A 19,797-nucleotide genomic window follows, 5' to 3' on the forward strand; every position below is an offset into this window, starting at 1 on the left:
AATTGGGGGTGGTGATAGGTGGGGATGGGATGGGGGTGTGTGGGAGGGCTCAATCTTACAACCCTGAGATCACCACCCTGAGATCATGACCTGAGCTGAAATCAAGTCAATGGTCAACCAGTTGAGCCACCCAGATGCCCCAAAGGCTTTATCATTTTATTCATCTTGCTTTTCCTCAAGCAGTTCATTTTTTTCAACAATGTTTAAGCATCTACCTATGTCTGGCACTGAGCTGGGCCTTGGGGATACAAAGAGAATTAAGATATTCTTCTTTTTTTAAGATTTGATTTATTTATTTGAGACAGCAGAATGAGAAAAAGAACATGAGTGGGGGTGGAGGGGCAGAAAAAGAAGGACAAGCAGACTCCCCACTGAGCAGGGAACCTGATGCAGGGCTCAATCCCAGGACCCTGGAATCATGACCTGAGCTGAAGGCAGATGCTTAACTGACTGAACCACCCTAGGCACCCCAAGATACTTTTTTTTTTCTGTAGAGAATCTTGCAGTCTAGAAGGAACAGAGAGCCAAAAAGAAAAAGATTTTAATATTGTAAGTGTTGAGATACAGGCATGTGAACACTGCTGTGGGAGCTCAGCGGAGAAAGGGGCAGAGGAAGAGTCACATAAAGAGTGAGGCAAGAACTGAACCAGAATATTAGGATGGGTGGGACTTTGCCAGTTGGATAAGAGGGTGGAACATTTCAGGAAGAAGGAACAGCTTTGGAGAATGCACAGATGTCTGAAAACCCCTGTTGGATGCATTTACAGAACAGACAGATGTTGAGTGTCAGTGATTTGGAGGGTTCCTGGCAGTGAGGCAGAAAAGGGGCACAAATGGGGCTGGAAACAAGGGTAGGGACACCCACCCTACTTCAGTCTTGCTATGGAGCATTGGCTCCAACCTGTGGGAAGGGGGAGGCAACAGAAGTTTTCAAACCATTATCTTATCTCTGTTGTAGGGGGGAAAGGTAAAAAAGAAGAGAGCACATATAGAGAAACCATAATAGTGTAGTCACACTTCGTTGACAATAAAAGAGCCAATTCAGTATGAATCATATATCTGTATCTAAAAACAAGCCCTAAATTATAGAGGAAAAACCCAACAGAACTAAATTAGAAAATTCATCATCATAGATAGAGATTTTAATATATCTCATCAAGTCACTCATAGAATAAGCAAAGAAATATCAATAGGGATATATAAATTTTGATCTACATGATTTTACAAAATTGACCTGACATACATAGAACAAAAGTTCCAACAATGTGTTCTACATTCTTTTTTTTTGTTTTAAGACTTTATTTTTAACTAATCTCCATACCCAATGTGGGGCTGGAACTCACAACTCCAAGGTCAAGTCACACACTCTACTGGCTGAGCCAGTCAGATGTCCCTACATTTTTTTCAAGTGCCCATGAAACATTCACTAAATTGACCATATGCTGGGTCATAAAGTATATCTTGATGAATTTCAAAGAATTGAAAACATACAAAGTATGTTTTACAACCATAATGGAATTAAGAAATCAGTAACAAGGAGTCTCTGGGTGGCTCAGTTGGTTAAGTCTCAGACTCATGATTTCAGTTCAGGTCATGGTCTCAGGGTTGTGGGATGGAGCCACTAGTGGGGCTCCTTACTCAGTGGGGAGTCTGCTTGAGATTCTCTCCCTCTCCCTCTGCCCGCCCCCCCACCACAGGCACTCTTTCTTTTCTTTTTTTTTTTTTTTGGCACTCTTTCTTAAAATAAATACTTCTTTTTAAAAAAATAAAAAGAAATTAGTAAAAAAAAAAAAAAAACTCCCCAAACTTGAAAGTTAAAGAATATATTTCTATATATTCCATGGACCAAGGAGAACTCAACAACAATTAGAAAATATTTTAGGAAAAACCAACTGAATGGCTCAGTTGGTTAAGGGACCTACTCTTGATTTTGGCTCAGGTCATGATCTCACTGTTGTGAGATCAAGCCCTGCATTGGGCTCTGTGCTGGGCACGAAGCCTGCTTAAGATTCTCTCTCTCTCAAATAAATAAATACATACATACATAGATATTTTGAACTGATCGATAATGACAATACAATATATTGGCAGAACTTATAGGATGCAGGTCAGATAGTACCTAGAGGGAAATTTGTGTGTGTGTGTGTATAGAAATTTATATATATTATATATATCATATATATTTATATATTATAAAATGTATATATTAGAAAATAATTAGAAAAATAGTAAGGCTAAAAATCTGAGTATCTATCTCAAGGAGCTAGAAAAAAGTATTGCAAATTAAATCCAAAGAAATTAGAAGAAACAGTAAAGAAGGAAATCTTCTTTAAAAAGATTAATAAAATTAATAACTCTCACCAAGACAAATAAAACACAAGTTACCTATAAGATGCATGAAATGAGGGACATCCCTATGGATACTGTAGGAATAAAAAAGATAATAATTATGACACTGTGGTCAAGGAAAGCAAGGGCTTGACCCGAAGCCTAGGCAGCAGAGATGAGAATGAGTTGATAGATTTAAGAGTTTGAGGAGGTGGAATAAACAGGACTGGTTGGATAGGGGGTGGGAGAGAAATAGATATAGGACTTTGTGTTAGGCTCTTATCTTAGGTGACTGTGTGGCCAGGAGCACCATTGGTGAGTCTGGGCAGCTCACACAGAGAAACAAGCTTGGGGAAATGAGGCAGAAATAACCTTTCTCTGTTTAATTGTGCTGCTTTTTTTGAGTTTAGGTACTTGCTATCTGGGACATGGGATTATTGTGTGTGTGTGTGTGTGTGTATATATATATCTATATCTATGTATCTATAGAATAGGATGTGAGGTGAATATGTCACTGTATATATTTGTATGTGTATGGGTATATATAAATAAATATATATACACACACATATATATGTATATATGTGTGTATATATATATATATATATATATATAGAGAGAGAGAGAGAGAGAGAGAGAGAGAAACCCCCAGAATATAATAAGTGTTAAGAGCACATAGAGATAGTAGAATTTTGTGCGCTGTCTGTGGGATGGAAAATGATGCAGCTGTTGTAGAAAACATTATGGTAGTCCTTAAAAAATTAAATACAGAACTGCTATATGATACCGCAATCCTACTTCAGGGGCATATACCTTAAAGACCTGACTGCGATTATCTCAAACAGGTAACTGTACCCTTATATTCATAGCAGTATTATTCACATTCACAATAGCCAGAGGGTGGAACCAACCCAAGTGTCCATCAAAGGATCAATATATAAAGAAAACATGTATGTACAATATTATTCAGCCTTAAAAAGGAAGGAAGTACTGACACCTGCTCCGACCTAGGTGAACCTCGAGGGCATTTTGCTAAGTGGAATAAGCCAGCCACATAGGATTCCCCTCATATGAAGTCCTGAGAGCAGGAGAGCAGTCCAGTTCAAAGACAGAAAGTGGAGTGATGGTTGCCAAGGACTGGGGGAGGGGAGGATTGGGCAGTTAGTGTTTAATGGATGTAGAGTTTCGGTTTTGCAAGACAGGAAAGTTCTAGAGATGAGCGGTGGTGGATGCACAACAACCTAAGTGAACTTAATGCCATGAAGCTTGTACACTTAAAGACGGTGAAGATGGTAAGTTTCATACTGTGTATATTTCATCACAGTAACAACACCTGACTCCCCCCACACAGCTGGGCCCAACCCTCAGAGCTTCTTCGTGTTTGTTTGTATTTTTTTTAAGATTCATGTATTTATTTATTCATGAGACACACAGGGAGAGGCAGAGACCTAGGCCGAGGGAGAGGCAGGCTCCCTGCGGGGGCCCCGGGGCGGGGCTCAATCCCTGGGCCAGCGCATCACAACCGGAGTCACCACTGGGCCCCGCGCTCCCCGAGCCCCCAACCCCGGGCTTCTGGTTCCTCGGGTCCCCGCTCCCCGCCTCGGCTGGAGGTGACCGCCCGTCGGGCCGCGGCGCCCCCAGTCCTTCGCGCGTCCTCCGGCGCCCGCTGGGGTGCGAGGCCCGCAGGGGGCGGGGCCGCGGCGGGGGCGGGCGGCGGGCCTCGGGCCTCGGGCGGTCGGCAGGGGGCGCCGGCGCGCCGTCCCCCGTCCCCGTCCCCGTCCCCGTCCCCCGCCGTCCCCGCCGCCCCGGGCCGCCCACCCCGCGGGCGCGCCTCCCCGCAGTCCAGCGCCGCCCGGCCGGGACCGCTCGCTCGGGGCGCGCAGACCTCGCGGCCGCAGCGTGGACGCCGCCCGCCGCCCCCCGCCGCCCCCGCCGCCCGTCCCCCGCTCGGCCCCGCCGCCCGCGCTCGCCTGCCGTCCCGGGCCCGCGCCGCTGCCCGCCAGCCTCGGAGCGCAGCCCGCCCCGGGAGCCTCCCGGCCGTCGGCGACCCGCGGCCCCGCGCCCTCGCGCTCGGCGCCCGGCCCGGGGACAGCGAGGGCGGCGGCCGGCGGGGATGGGGGGCCCGGCGGCGCGGAGGGGCGCCGGGGGGCTCCGCGCGCTGCTGCTGGCGCTGGTGGCCGCGGGGACGCCCGCCGACGCCTACAGCCTCGACCCGCAGCGCCCGGTGCGCTTCCAGGGCCCCGCCGGCTCCTTCTTCGGCTACGCGGTGCTGGAGCACGTCCACGACCACACGCGCTGGTGAGTGCCCCGCGGGCCGGGGTCCTGGGTCCGGGGTCCTGGGTCCTGGGTCCTGGGTCCGGGGTCCGGGGTCCTGGGTCCGGGGTCCTGGGTCCTGGGTCCGGGGTCCGGGGTCCCGCCGGAGCCCAGCTCTCCCCGCGCCCCGCCCGCAGGCTTGGCTGCTCCGTCCGAGGCCCCGAGCCAGCAGCCCCGCCGCTCCGGGCGCAGGCTCCTCGGCCGCGGGAGCTCCGGGCGACGCCGCCTGCCCCAGGCCACTCTGCTGCGTGGTGCCGGGCGAGGCTCAGCCCCCGGGGCGCGTGTGTAGGGAGGCGGGGACCCAAGGCAGTGTCTGGGAGCCCGCGGGGCACCCTGCGGCCCAGAGGCCCCCTCCCTCCTTGCCGGGCCTCCGGGGAAGCAAGCTGCGAGGGTCCAGGATGCTGGGTGGGACGGCGGCCCTGGACCCTAAGTCACAAGGCTGGTGGGTGACTTCTGGGGCAGCCTGGGCCTCCTTTCCCACGGGCCATCGGACCTGGAGACAAGCACCTGAGGTTTTAGAAGAGGGATGTGGTTCTCTAGAGGTCAAGGAGTCTAGTTTGCTCCTCGAGAGTCCCAGAGGGTAGGAACCTGCCTCCATTAAGTGCCAGCAGCTAACAGGCACAGAGCGTGACTGCCCAGCCCCTGCGGAGTGCCACGGAGATGAGGTTGGTTCCTCCTTGACCCCTTCCCCAGGCACGTGGAAACCCCACAGCACACAAGGGTCACCTCTTCATCAGAGAGTTAGACCACAGACAGTTCTCCTATTCAAGGTCATGGCCCAGTGGGCCCTGGGTGACAGGCAAGTCTGGAGTTGGTTTTATTGTGTGGGCACCAGTGTGAGTATCCTTTGGGGATGCAGGTTAGGAAGGTGAGGTCAGGAATGTGTGCTCTCCACATGCAGCTCTGTGAGACCGTCACTGCTCTGAATTGGACAGAAGCTGATCAAAAAGGGTGCGTTTGGGGGATCCCTGGGTGGCTCAGCAGTTTGGCGCCTGCCTTTGGCCCAGGGCGCAATCCTGGAGTCCCGGGATCGAATCCCACGTCAGGCTCCCAGCATGGAGCCTGCTTCTCCCTCCTCCTGTGTCTCTGCCTCTCTCTCTCTCTCTCTCTATGTCTATCATAAATAAATAAATAAATCTAGAAAAAAAATCTTGAAAAAGGGTGCGTTTGGGGACACCTGGATGGCTCAGCAGTTGAGCGTCTGCCTTCAGCTCAGGACGTGATCCTGGAGTCCGGGATCGAGTCCCAAGTCAGGCTCCCTGCATGGAGCCTGCTTCTCCCTCTGCCTGTATCTTTCTCTGCCTCTCTCTCTCTCTGCATCTATCATGAATAAATAAATAAAATCTTTTTTTAAAGGTGGGTTTGTAGGTCTGAGCATTCCTGGGAAAGGGTGACTCCGTGACCGGCCAGCGTGTTCACAATCATGTTGTTTAGGAGAACTGCCTCCAAGAGGACCAGTTTTTAAAGTCCTTTGTGGCCCCTGTCCAGTCCTGCATCTCCTTCTCTACAGTTTACTCCAGTTGCTGAGTGTAAGGCTAGATTGTCTTTTTCTGCATTGCCAAATCCCCCTTTTTTTAAATTTATTTTTTCAAATCCCCCTTTTAAAGCCAAGCAGGCCTTTTCCATGTCCCGCATGTCCAGAGTCCACTGTGGGCTTTGGATTTGGTAGAGAATACAACAGGAGCAGTTGGAGAACGCATCCCGGAACCCCACGCTGGGCTCTTGGACTGTGTGGCCTTGGCACAAAGTATGTGGAGCCAACGGTCAGGAATTGAAGGGCTTCTCTGGGCAGGGGGCTCTCGAGGAAAGGCAGGCAGATGCTCAACCACTGAGCAACCCAGGAGTCCCTTTATCATAGTTTTGCTATGTCCTTGATGTCTGTCCTCTTGCTGCTTTTTCCCAGCATTTTCCTCCCTAGCCTTTTCTCTCCTCTCCCTTCCCTCCAATATTCTTTGTCTTAGACCTTGAATGTTATTCTCAGCTGATTCTGCTGTCCAGACTTTGTCAACTGTGGCTCTTGAAGCAATAGACTTCCAGCCACGCCTCCTTTCTCTTTCTTTTCTCTGGAAACTAGACTCCCCATGAGGCCAAGGAAACTTCTACCAAAGCCCCCTCACTCACATGGGCCCCCACCAAGACCCTGTGCCTAAATTTATTTTATTTTATTTTTTTTAAGATTTATTTATTTATTTATTTATTTATTTATTTATTTATTTATCTATGATAGACATAGAGAGAGAGAGAGAGAGAGAGAGAGAGAGAGAGAGAGAGGCAGAGACACAGGAGGAGGGAGAAGCAGACTCCATGCCGGGAGCCCGACGCGGGACTCGATCCCGGGACTCCAGGACCGCGCCCTGGGCCAAAGGCAGGCGCTAAGCCGCTGAGCCACTCAGGGATCCCCTAAATTTATAGTCCTAACTTTGTCTGAAAGGTAGTCACCCTAAATTTACGAGATCCAGGCTCTGTGGAATCTGGATCTACCCAATGTCTCTAAACGTTTAGCTCTGGGGTTGGTTGAGTGACTTAGCGACTGATTGCTGGTCTCTTCCTACTGGGCAGTCCCTGGGCCCTGGGCCACTAGAGATGCAGACTCCTCAAAACTGAGGAGTCTGCATCCCCTCCTACTGGAGGGACGTGCATGTTGTTTCCAATTACTCATGATTATAAACAACAGCAGGGGTAAACATCCCTGTAACTAAAGCCTTGCGGACATCCTTAATTATTTCCTTTGAATAGATTCCGGGGCTTGGAATTTGCTGGGTCAGAGAGGAGGGAGGCTTGAGACGTTTTCTATGCATCTTCAAAGTGCCAGTGAAGTTAAAGTGTGTACTTTAGAGGAATGCATTAACTCTGACCCTGGGGTTTTGGAGTGATTTGCTGCAGGGCTGATCCCGTGCAGTTGAAGAACTTAGCCATCTCTGTGAGGGGAATTAAAAAGATCACAAATAGGCAGAAATGGGTGTGAGAAGTAAGTGATAGACATGAAAAGGAAAAGAAAGACATTGAAACTTTTGAGAAGAAGGAAAATGTTAATTAATCCTTGTATTTGGAGTTTGTCTTCTTAAGAAATTCCTACTGAGCTTCTTAGTTCAGTATTAGTGGTTTAATAAATTGGCTTCATGTTAATTGAACACTGTTTTACAGGTAGAAGGATTTGTTGCAGATAGGATAGAGGAGCAAGAAGAATGTGCTGGAGGGGCCGGGGATACAGCCCAGGCACCAGGGTCAGGGTGGGCTCTGCCGCAGAGCTGAGGGTCCGTGGTGTTAATGTGATTCCAGGCGCACATCGCAAAGCACGTGTATGTGCTCTGCCAGTAGAGCTAACACTTGTTCTTGAATCCCATAACTGAGCATACCTGTCACTGCTCAGAAAGTTTTAGATCTCTGCAAGACCTAGAGGTGACCTTGCTTCTCTAAACCCTGGGGCTTGAACACAGCTTCTCTGGTCCCATCACATCCAGAGCAGAGCCCCAGACCCAGTGTTTGGCTTGAATGGTCCCTCTGTTGCTGTGCTCCAGGCAGTGAGAGTTGTCCTCATGGGCAGGTGGACCAGAATATCCCAGACAGTGTTACAGATGTCATTTGGGTGCAAACATACAAATGACTCAGTTTCTTCTTTGCCAGCAACACTCAGGGCGTCTGCCTGCCAGAGTTAGCTTCCTCTCCTGTACCTCTCTCCCCACACCCTCTGCCCCGGGTCTTCTTGCATCCTTTGAGCAACAGCACTAGGTGCCAGGGAACATGGACAAAGCCCATTTCTGTCCCCTTTGCTTAGACGTGTACCGGTTCTTCAGCTGCAGGGCAGACAACTATAACACCCTGTGATATAAATAAATGCAGCCCGGCTGGCGTCCAGCCCCCAGAGTGGGTTTCTTTCACACCCCTCCCTTCCCCTCCCCTCCTTCCTCTCTGCCCCAGACGCCCTGGAGTCCGAGGTGGTTGGGTGCATTGGCTTCCTTTCTGGCGACGTGCTTCCTGCCCCATCTCCCGGGACACATCAAGACGGCTGTGCTCAGGCGCAGAGCAAGTGCTCGGAAATGGAAGACGCGCCGGCTTTCTGCTTTGTTAAGGCTGTCAGAGCATCATTCAGTGAGGAATAGGAGGTAATTCAGAGCCAAGGAGAACATAACATTCTCCTTTTGCATTAAGGTTGAGAATTAAAAGAACAAGCTAGACGGTTCTGCACTGCCACTGCAGTTGCTATTAGCCAGATGGATTGCTATTTAAATTAAAATTAATTACAATCAAATAAAATTAAGAATTCAGTTTCTCAGTCATACGAGCCACATTTCAAGTGCTCAATATCCACACGTGGATAATGACTAGTGTACCGGACGGTATGTAGAATACTTACCGTGGAGAGTTTTGGGCAGCGTGGGTGTTTAGAGCAATGAATTCAGTCTTGAAGGGCTAGACAAGGATCAGATGGTGACATAAGAAAAACAGAAAATCAGCCGTTGGCATATCTGTGTATCAAAACAAGTTCGGGTGGTTAAATCTAACTCCGAATTAATAGTGGACAAGCCAGGGAGGCTGACTTCTTTGTCTTTTCCCTGCTCAGACACTGGAGTGGCTGCTCTGCTAAGGTGGAGGGATTCAGGAGTGGAAACCCCACCACCTGTCTGATGGATGACATTGTGGGGTTCTTGTCTTGTGTCTCAGGCACAGCCTAATATGTGGGCTCTGATGGGGAGAGGCTCGTTCTTGGGATGGCACAGGTGGTTCAGAGGGGCAAAGGGGAGACCCCCATGAAGGCAAAACTTCTAAAAGGGGGACCCTGGGATCCAGGACCTTGCTGTAGCCCACTGCCTGTCTCTGGGAGGAGGCATCCAGAAATGGCAGTGGCAGCCGCACCTTCTTCTAAGCTGCATGGGGCATGTCTTGGCTGAGTTCTGGCCCATACCAGGCCCTTGGGTGGGAGTGTGGCTCCACTTCCCCAGAAGGATTTTCTGGAAGTCACATTTTCAGACCCTGTTCTTCACACCTGGTTCTTACTGCCCTGCAGAGCCTGCTTTCTCAAGCTCTCAGGAAGGCATGGCGTGTGTGTGTGAGACATGAGTTCTAAGGGACCCAGAAAGTGTCTCTTGGGGTCTCTGGGGTGTTTCTCTGCGGATCTGGAGAAGCTGGCAAGGGTGCTGTTTCCTGAGCTAGTGCTGAAAGCTGGCAGGGGCAGAGGCAGAGGCAGAGGCAGCCGTCTTGCCCAGGGGAGAACGTTATGGGGCAAGAAGACGACTCTTCTCAAGCAAGTCACTTACAGCTCTGGGTGTGAGGGTGTGAAGAGCTGGGCCCCAGCCAGTTCTGACTCCCTGCTGACTTGCTGCTAGTCCGGAAATGGTCTTTTTCTGATAACTCTTACTGTGATTTGTTTGGGGGGAAATGTTGTTTTCGTGTGTATTAAAAGGAGCCAGTGTGTTCTCAGAAATCAAGGGAGTAGCCTGTAACTTTAAGAAATGAAAACTGATCATCCCAACAGATAGTATTGGTTGGGCATCGCTCTGTAAGGGGTCAAATGCTTTCACAGGCATCATAGTCTTTAGTGGAATCTTTGGGACAAGCTGGTTGCATGGTTTTCCAGTTTGCCAGTTGGAGAACTGCAGCTTAGAGTTACCTTGTCCAAAGCTGGCCCCAGGCTCGGTGATCAATGCACATTGACTGGGAGCTTGTGTCAGTGTTGTGTCCTCTGGGAGTGGATGCTCGGGCAGAGATAGGAGTACCAGAGAAGTGTGGGGGGTAAGGGCTATGGAAGAATGGCGGGAGGGAGCAAGGAGAGTTCAGACTGTGCTGTAGATCTAATTAAGGTGTCCATCAGTTCAGCAGGGCCACCCCTCCCCCTCGCCCCCACCATGATCCTGATCAGTCATTGGCTGTGCCTGCCTGGGAGGAGCATGGCCTCAGCTTGATTGCTCTGCCACCCTGAAGAGGCTGCCCTTGGGGACTGTCAGCTCACTGCCCCCTTGTAGCTGAGCAGCATAAGGTGGTGCAGGGGATGCACGTCTCCATGGCTGCCATGGAGCCCATCGTCTGTGAATCGCTGTGTTAGGAAGGTATGAGATGTGCTCCTTGGCCAGCAGTTGTGGCTGGGGATTATCTGTGCCTTTGCTTATTACGCTGGGTCAGCATGGGGAACATTAGGATTCTGGCCTACAGCCAACTCCAGGGTGTTCTAGCTGCTAACTGATGCCCAGGGCACCTCTTCCTGATTTCAAGGAAGTCACAGGTGAAGGATGGAAGAGGGAGAGCCCCCCCCCCCCTTACCTTGAACCATTGGGCAACTTATGAGTTCCTGACCAGAGGGAGCAGTGGGACCTCATTCCTGGTACCTTGTGAACCACAAGCCATTAAACCACGTGGATTGGTGACCAGCCCAAGCAGAAGAAAGTGTTTTATTATGACCTTCCTTTTTCCAGAGGGAGCCCTAGAAAGTGAAAGTGAATCCAAGATTGGGAAAGATCTAGAGTCTTTGAAACCACAGGCTCTCTGGGTCCCCAATTTCTGCTTTCTGAGAGAACAGAAAGGCCTTGTGTTGTGAGTTTGTTCACAGCTGAAGCAACATGGTGGCAGCAGCCATGCATACTGAGTCCTTAGCATGTGTTGAGTACTATGCTACATGCTTTATATGCATGAACTCATTTAATGTGCCTGAGTCTCAGCTGGTTGTCATTCTAGTCCCATTCACAAAGGGGAACACTGAAACACAGAGATGTTGCTTGCCTAGGTCAGGTGGCCAACGTGGCAGAGCTGGTGTGTGTTCTCTGGAAAAGAGGAATAAAGAGTTTCTCCCTCTTCTCATTCTTGGGTGCCTTAAATGAGGTGATGTCCACAAAGCCTGGAATACCACCTCCAACACCTAGGAAACCCTTGATAAATACTAGTACTTCTTTTTATTTTTACTTGGATCTGGCCTTTGGAACTAATGGTCCTCTTCATCCCAACTTGAGATACTAAAAGAGTTTGCTTTCAGTACATTTATCAAAATCGAAGTGTCTATACTCAATGCAGAAATGAATGTGATAGACCTGTGTAAGGTGCATTCGTTATGTGTGGTTTCTAAAATTTTGGTCATACTCTATGTAAATCTGCATTTTTGTGTATTCCATTACATCCTCTCTGCTTCCAGAAGGGCTCTGACATGGCTTCTTTATTTTTATTTTTATTTTTATTTTTTAAAAAGATTTTATTTATTTATTCCTGAGAGACACAGAGAGAGGCAGAGACACAGGCAGAGGGAGAAGCAGGCTCCACGTAGGCAGCACGACGTGGGACTCGATCCTGGGACTCCAGGATCACGCCCTGGGCCAAAGGCAGGCACCAAACTGCTGAGCCATCCAGGCGTCCCTGAGATGGCTTCTTTAATTGGAGGCCTGTGGGATTGGACATCCCAGAGCTTTGCATGCTGCTTTCTTCTCTCAGCAGGTGGGATGCCACCCCTGTGGTGGCGTGCTCCCCAGGATGGGGGCTCCATATAAGTCTGAGAGGTAGGTCTGTAGTTCTAAGGTTGGGGGGTAGTAGTGAGAATTTTAGTAAAAAAGTATAAAGGTAAAAGTACTAACCTGTTCTTGGAGAAAAAATTCTTGCAAGAAAGCACTGGAAAGACCTCATGGCTTTTATTCACATCTCCCAGAGTCTTGCCTCTCTTGGATTTTAATGTTTACTTGATGCTCTCAGGTGGAGAAGGAAAGCATTGGCTCTTTTACCATGCTCCCTTCTCCAGTGGCTGCTTCTCGGTGCATCTGCCAAGACCTGAGGCCCTGGCCAGGATAGCAGCCTCTGAGGACACTTCACTCCCTGACAGAGGCCTCTCCACATGCCTCTCCACGGAGGGGACCCTGCCTGCGCCTCTGCTCTGTCCCAATTGGGCATGGAAGCCCCTTGTTTCATTTTCTGACTCCGCATTTGGATTGAACGCCTCCCTCTTTCCCTTTCTTTTTTTTTTTTTTTAAATTTTTTTTTTTATTTATTTTTATTTATTTATGATAGTCACAGAGAGAGAGAGAGAGAGAGAGAGAGAAGCAGAGACACAGGCAGAGGGAGAAGCAGGCTCCATGCACCGGAAGCCCGACGTGGGATTCGATCCCGGGTCTCCAGGATCGCGCCCTGGGCCAAAGGCAGGCGCCAAACCGCTGCGCCACCCAGGGATCCCCTCTTTCCCTTTCTTTACTCCAGCGTAAAGTTCCCAGAATAAAAATATTATTGCCAGTCTTTTATGAGTACTGTCTGTGTGCCAGAGGGGGTATGTTCATCGTCACTCTGAAGCAGTGGGGCTGCTAGTGAGGTGCAGAAGCCAAAACCAAGGTTACCCAGCAAGTAGATTGCAGAGTTGTGATTTGAACCTGGATGGGCCTGACTTAGTGCTGGTCTGGCCATTTTCAGGGTCAGCCTTGCTACTGTGCCCTCCCCCATCAAGCCCCTGTCCAAGGTATCCATTTCCTAAGGAGGAAGAAAAAGTGCCCTGATGCTACTTCTAGGAGCATTTCTGTCTGCCCCTGGCCTTGGTGGATGAAAACTCCTACCCTGTTCTCAAAAGTCTGGCCATCCTAAATGCACCCCCCCACACACATGCACACATACTTTGCCATTTCTTTTCGTGCCTCACTGCTGTCCTGGGAAGAGGACTGTGCATTTGTATTATCTTTTAAAGACGAAGTCCTGAGTGGCCAGGGAGCTTGCCTGAGATCACAGAGCTGGAGGTGAGGGAGCACGTTCTTCAGGGCTGTATCTCCCACCCCACCCTGCCTTTCACATAGCAGGGTCCTCAGTAAAAGTTTGTGGTCCTGGTTGGCAAGAAGATTTCCCTTGGGGGAAGGAGAGGAGACCAGACAGCTGGAGAAACAGGAGCAGCAGTTCTCAGCTGCAGAGCCAGGTCCATAGGCTGGACTGAGGAGCAATTGGGGGACAGTGGAGGTACCACAGTGCACTTCCATGCAAAAGTGGCATGTCCTACCTTGATGCTCTGTTTTCTATTACCACAATGTTGCTGTGTAACAAACTACTCTACGACTCGGGATTAAACCAGTCACCATTTATTAGCTCATGAATCTATAGTTGGCAGTTTAGGCTGGGTTCAGCGGGATGGTTCTTCTCTCAGCTGGGCTCATGCATGTGTCTGCTGTCAACTTCTGGTTAGGCTGGTTGGCCGGCTGGTCTAGGATGGCTTCACTGGGGATGGCTCCTCTCCATGTGTCTTTTACCCCCCAGCAGCATGGCTTGTACACATGATGGCTGAGCAGGGTGCCAAGAGAGCAGTCAGGAGCATGAATGATCTCTTGAAGCCGAAGCTGGGAAGTCAACCACTCCCCCTCTGTCACATTCTGTTGGCCAATACAAATTTTGAGCCTGCCCACATTTAAGGGGTGCCGGGGGTGGAGGGTGGGGACAGACGTCACTTCCTAATGGAAGAAGCTGCAGAGCCCCATTGAGAAGGGCATGGCTCCTTTTGCAGTCTGCTAGTACTGGTGAGAGTGTCCTAGGCATTCCTGGATTTCTATGAGCTCAGCTGAGGGTCTGAATAAATTCCTGGGTCTGAGGAGCTCCTGAGAGTGCTACGAAGATGAGGAGCTGGGACAAGTTGGGTGCTCAGGTGTTTGGCCTACTGTCTAACATTCTCTCTCATGTTTCATTGAGCACCAACTTTGTACCAAGCACCATGCTAGGTACTTTATAAACATTAGCTTAAACGTTGTGAGAACCCTTACTAGGTACATTTCAATTCTTCCTGTTTTACAGAGGAAGAAAATGGAGGCCCAGAGTAGTGAATCTATGTGGCCTCAGATAGGACACTTATCAGTGTTGCAGAACTTGAACCCTGTGCTATCCCTGTGTTTCTTACACTTTTCCCCCCTGAATAACTTGCCCTCAAAGCTTAGAACTCAAGTGGAAATACTAATTTTAAACCCCTAAAAAGCAGTTAGTATTCCCTGTTTTGAGCCCGAGCCTCAGTTTCCCCAAATGTAAAAAGAGGAGCTTCTGGGGCCTTTTAGGTTCGCCAGCTCTGTTGGCAGGCATTGGCCCTAGAGAGTCTGTGCTCTCTGGGTGTTAAGGGTTCTGTGTGGTCAGAGGTGGCTCCCTGGCACCAACCAGCTCTCTCTCTGTTCAAGTCTTGGCTATTTTCTGCCCAGTAAGGGAGGTGGAGTGATTCTTAGGGTATCTGGGCAGTGTGGAGGGACATGCAATGATTGAATTCCACTCATGTAACTGACACATGGGTCCCTGGGGAAGCTTTTACATTGGGTTCAAATGCACAGAAGCAAACCTAATGCATTTAAGGTTTTCAATTCCCAGTTGCTGCCCTCGAACTCACTGTAATTTCACCCTGAGGAATTGCTGCTGTGGAATTAGTGGGCAGGGAGGGAGCCTTCCCCAGGGAGGCAGCTTGGTCCTTCTCTGTCGCCTGCTGGCTAGGGAATTTACCTGCTGTTTGCTCTCTTGATGTTAGGGATGGGTTCAGAGCAGATGGGTGGTAGGAGTGGAGCCCTTGTAGCCAGCTTGACCACACACATGTCAACCAAGGAGGTGGCTGCATTGGAAAAAGGGAGGGCATTTAAACTGCCACAATCAGGGAGTTTGGAGGACTGGAAAGAGCACACCCTCAGACATGGATGCCCAGGGTGTAGATCCACGCTCTACTGCTCACCAGTTGTGTAACCCACAGTCTCTGAGTAAAGTGCACACCAGAAGCTGCCCAACGGGGTTACCTTTGAGCAAGAAATCAGACCACATGTGAGCATAACTGGTGCTGGCAGATGAGCAGATGGGCCCAGCTCTCCAGACAGGTGTCTGAACTATACATTAGGAGAGGCAAACCTCTGAGCATCACTGTGCCAGCAGAGTACACGTTTTAGAAAAGCAAGAAAGTGATCAACACAGCCTGTTGCGGGAGGATAAAGGGCTTCTTTCTATTCTAAACCCTGGTCCTTTGGCATGACAGAAATTCCAAATCAAAGTTCTAACCTGGGGGCCACCCACAGAGCCTCATGAGTGCTTGTTTAGGCAAGATCACATGTGGTGGCTAGCAGCAGAGGGGTCGCTCCACACTTGGCTCCCTTTTCCTACTTTCTGGCTCATGTGGGGTGGGCAGAGAGGGGAGAGGGCCCTGTACTTGTGGGCTTGCTTTTGCTTTTTACTGTGCTTTGTGGGCTTGGGTACAGCCCGTGACTACCTTTGGCCTCCTGTTCCTCCATCTGTGAAATGGGGATGGGAGTGCCTTCCACAGAATTGCTCTGAAGATTAAATGCAATTCTGCCTTTAAGGAGCCCAGCCCAGCATCTGCATACTCTAAGTGCCCGATACACCCTGGTTGTCCTTGTAATTAGAAATCTAGAGTTATGAATTAATTGAAGGGACCCTAAAACATCTTGGGAGTTTGGGTGCATATTTAACGGGCTAGGATAGGAGGAGAGTCTCACTTCTCAAGAGTCATCTGTTCATACTGGCTCCAAATGGAGCATGATTTGTAATCGGCATTGGTAGTTATATATCAACCAGAGAGCTGGTTAAGACGTGCGTTCTGATTTAGCAGGCTGAGAGCTGAGATTCTCCATTTCCATCTAGCTCCCAGGTGTTCCCCATGCTGCTGGTCTGAGGACCACACTTGAAGTAGCCAGCAAAGGTGAGAATCAGCCTGATGATTTAGTGATGGGAGCCTGTTGGGAACACTTGGGCCCTTTCATATGGTAACCGTACAAGGGAAAGAAACATCTCAGGGTCTTGTCAAGAGTACAGGGAAGATTTGGGGGGATCTTTGAAGTGTCTGGGCTATCTCTTTATAACTCAGAGAACAATGAGAGAAAAGGCAGATGGCATCTTTCTGGTGGTTTGTCCTGAACCCTGGGCGGTTGCATGCTCTTCATCTCTTGGGATTGGCCTGGCGGAGAGCCAGCTGAACCAACTTCAGAAGAGACAGGCTCATCGGCTGGCCGGCAGCAGCAGTCTTGCTGGCAGACAGCCTAGGTAAAGAACAGCACCAGGCTGTGGAGGAAGCCACGGCGTTCTGTAAACACAGAGATACAAGCTCATGCTCCACCGTGCCACCCCAGTGAGCGTGTATGTGTGTACACACACCCCCTCATCTCTTGCTTCATTTCCCATGACAAAGGATTTGGGAAGAACCTTCTCATCTGGCCAGCTGATGAAGAGCTGTACGCAGAGGGTTGTTATCAGTGCTTGATCAGCCCAATGGTAGAACCCCTGAGTATTTTGGGCTTGGAAGAGAAAAATAAACCAGTGGATCCTTTTTCTATCTTAGGTTTTGATGGGAACTTCACCCTTCTCAGTCTCAGCTCTAGGCTGGATGAAGCCGCAGTTGGGATTTTAGCCCTCCGGGATCCCTTCCTGGGATAACCTGTGAGCCTTGATCTGTGAATTTGGCACAGTGGCACTTCTGACATGACCAGGGTCCTAGTGCCATTTGGGAGGATGTGATACAGAAGCACCTTGTTTCTTGCAGCCATTTCCCTTCCTCAGTATGGGAATAATTCTCTCCTTTGTGTAATTTTTACCAAATGAATTGCAAGTGGCATTTATTCACTGTGCTAATGTAAATTTGAAATTTGTGGGAATGTTTGGACCAAGCCCTGTCCCACTGGGGTTTTTGAGTGCAGGAGGCATTTTATGTTCCGCAGCTCCTACAACCTGACATGTGGAAAGGCAGTGGATGTTTCGGCAGTTTAGACATGTCAAACTGCTAATTCTTCTCACCTGTGAAAACACAACTGGCATTATCAAGAGCAACCCTTGGCTTGCCCTGGTGGCTCTGAAGCTCAGCGCCAGAAGCCGGGGGGGAAATTGATCCCTTAATGTGGCTTTCTTCTCACTGGAGTTTTGTTTTGAGTGTCATCATGCATTTGAGTTAGAGCAGCCGGGAGCCCGCGAGTTGCCCTGGTGTGGTCTGTGTGGTGAAGCGCTTACAAAGATTTCCGAAGGCTGTGGGTTCCAGCCCCACCATTGCCTAAGGATTTTGCAGCTGGGGCCCACTGGGGGGGGGCTGCAGGAGTGGGAGTTGCCAGCAAGCACCTGGAAGCACAGCTTCCTGGGGTGCTACCGAGGGGCCGCAGGGAAGCTTCGAGGCCTGTTCCTTTTATACCCCATTGTGTATAGACTCTCAAGACCTACCTAGAAAAAAAAGGTCTAGTGAGGGTGAGTTTCCCTGGCTCACTGTGGCCTCAGAGATCCTCTGTGTTCTGGGTGTTGAGGGATTGGGCTCAGAGGCAGTGGGAATGAAGACAGGACCCACATGCCTTCTTGTGAACCTGATACCACGTCTCTAAGCCAGATTAGTATGGCTGTTGGGCCTTTGCTGAGGGTCCCAGACTTTTGTTGTCTGATATATAAATCTCCATTCCTTTCAGCCAAGGTGCTGGGGAGGGAGCAGTGTCATTCTGTGGGTGGGGGTGGGTGAATGTCATGATTCCCAAGGTGAAGGTGACTTTCAGGACAAAGTGAGGGGAGCCTGGGCTAGCTTTCCACATCTCTGGGGAGGCTGTCTGGGGTCATTCCAACCTCTGCTAGACTGCTTTTCCACACATACATAGTAGATAATGCATTCTATTCCAAGGCCAGTGGGGAATGGTGTACTTCACAATGTGCCTGGTACCTCTTAGGGTGAATTGCATCTCCTTTCCAGGCTGCTACACATAAGAAGCAGCTCGTGTTCTCCTTCAGAAGTGGCTTGGAGTTTTCTACTCTTTGGACACAGGTGTAGATCTTGTTCAGAGTCTCACCTGACAAGGCTTTTTCCAAATGGCATATGGCTCAGCACATGCTGTGCCTATTGGTGCCATTAGAATTCTTCACTCTAGCTCGGCACTGGACTGCTCTCTGGGAACATGAGGCAGAAGTGTTTCTGCAACACCTGCAGGGGAGCTTATTGCCAGTGTCCCCATGTTCCGTGCCTGCACAGCCCTAAGTGTATCTCTTCTGTCATCTTAGCATTCTCACTCTTTTTTTCCATGGCAGGGAAGGGGACTGCAGGGGGAGCTCATCTCCACAGCAGCTTCTGGTTCATGATGAAGAAGGGATGCTGAGCTTCCTTCTTGGCCCTGTTCATATTTGAACTCTACCTCTGGTTTGGGATTGGCGTAAAGGATATGGTTTATAATTCTACCCTCCTGCTATTTTTTTCCTATTTCCTCTTAAACATAGGTGCCTTGGGTGTGGTAGAGGGCAAGGGGAAGAGGGGACACAGAAGAGAAATGGCATCTCTAAATTTCCTACTTTTTGTTATTACTATTATTATTATTATTATTATTTGCTGAAGTGTCACACACATCTGGAAAAGGCCCATGTCATATATACAGTTCAATGAGTTATCACATTTGGGTTAGCTACTCCTCAGGTTGCAAATAGAACATCACAAGTTCCCCTGGAAGCCCCCCTCCCTAGCTACAACCCCCCTTGCTCCTCCCCAGAGGTAACCTGTAGCATGACCTTTAGCACCAGTTAAATTCCAGCTGCTTTGGACTTCAGATGAATGGAATCAGACAGTGAGTGCCTATTGTGCCTGATGTCTTTTGCTCAGTGCTGTATTTGTGAGATTCATCGTGTGGCAGTAGTTGCGTGCTCATTGATTTTCGTTGCCATGTAGAATGCTGTTGTATTTCTGTGCCACCATTTACCTGTATCTTCTGGCATGAGTGGACCTCTGAGTCTCCTCTAGTGTTTGGCCATGACATTTGCAGCTGTGAACATTTTTGTCCATGTCTCCTGGTAGACTCCTGCATTTCTGTGGGGTGTGTTTCTGGAAATGGGATTGCCAGGCTCTCGGGTAGGCCCATGTTCTGCTTTCTTAAAAACTGCTAATTCTCTAAAGTGGTTGTCATGGTCTGCACTCCCACCAGCAGTATATGAGGGTTCTGGTTCCTCTGTATCCTTGCCAGCACTTGTAACCTTCTAGGAGGCATGGATTTCTCACTTGGACTTCTCTGATAAGAAATGTTATTGAGCATCTTGTTATATGTTTATTGGTGGTTTGGTTATCTTCTTTCATCAAGTATCTGGCCTACTATTGTATTGGTTGTCTGTATTTTCCTTATTGATTTATAGGAGTTCTTTATAGGTTTTAGATATGAGCTCTTTGGTTATATGAGTTCTCAGCCAGTCTTAAGCTCTAAAGGTACCAGGAGAAAAATCTAATAGGTTCATTGCGGGGGACCCTTCCCCTTA

General features: G+C 49.3%; 1 protein-coding gene across 3 annotated transcripts in view; it reads left to right on the plus strand.

Annotated features, from left to right (window-relative positions):
* The first annotated feature begins 4,441 nt into the window (after positions 1–4,441).
* The window catches only part of ITGA9 (integrin subunit alpha 9), a 354,014-nt gene continuing 338,658 nt past the window's right edge, over positions 4,442–19,797 (plus strand). For all 3 annotated transcript variants that reach the window (XM_049099727.1, XM_025461318.2, XM_025461319.3), the window contains exon 1: positions 4,442–4,626. In XM_049099727.1, coding sequence (XP_048955684.1) covers positions 4,442–4,626 — 185 coding nt within the window. The remainder of the gene's footprint in view (positions 4,627–19,797) is intronic.

This window comes from Canis lupus, chromosome 23 (assembly GCF_003254725.2).
Source record: "Canis lupus dingo isolate Sandy chromosome 23, ASM325472v2, whole genome shotgun sequence".
Classification (NCBI taxonomy): domain Eukaryota; kingdom Metazoa; phylum Chordata; class Mammalia; order Carnivora; family Canidae; genus Canis; species Canis lupus.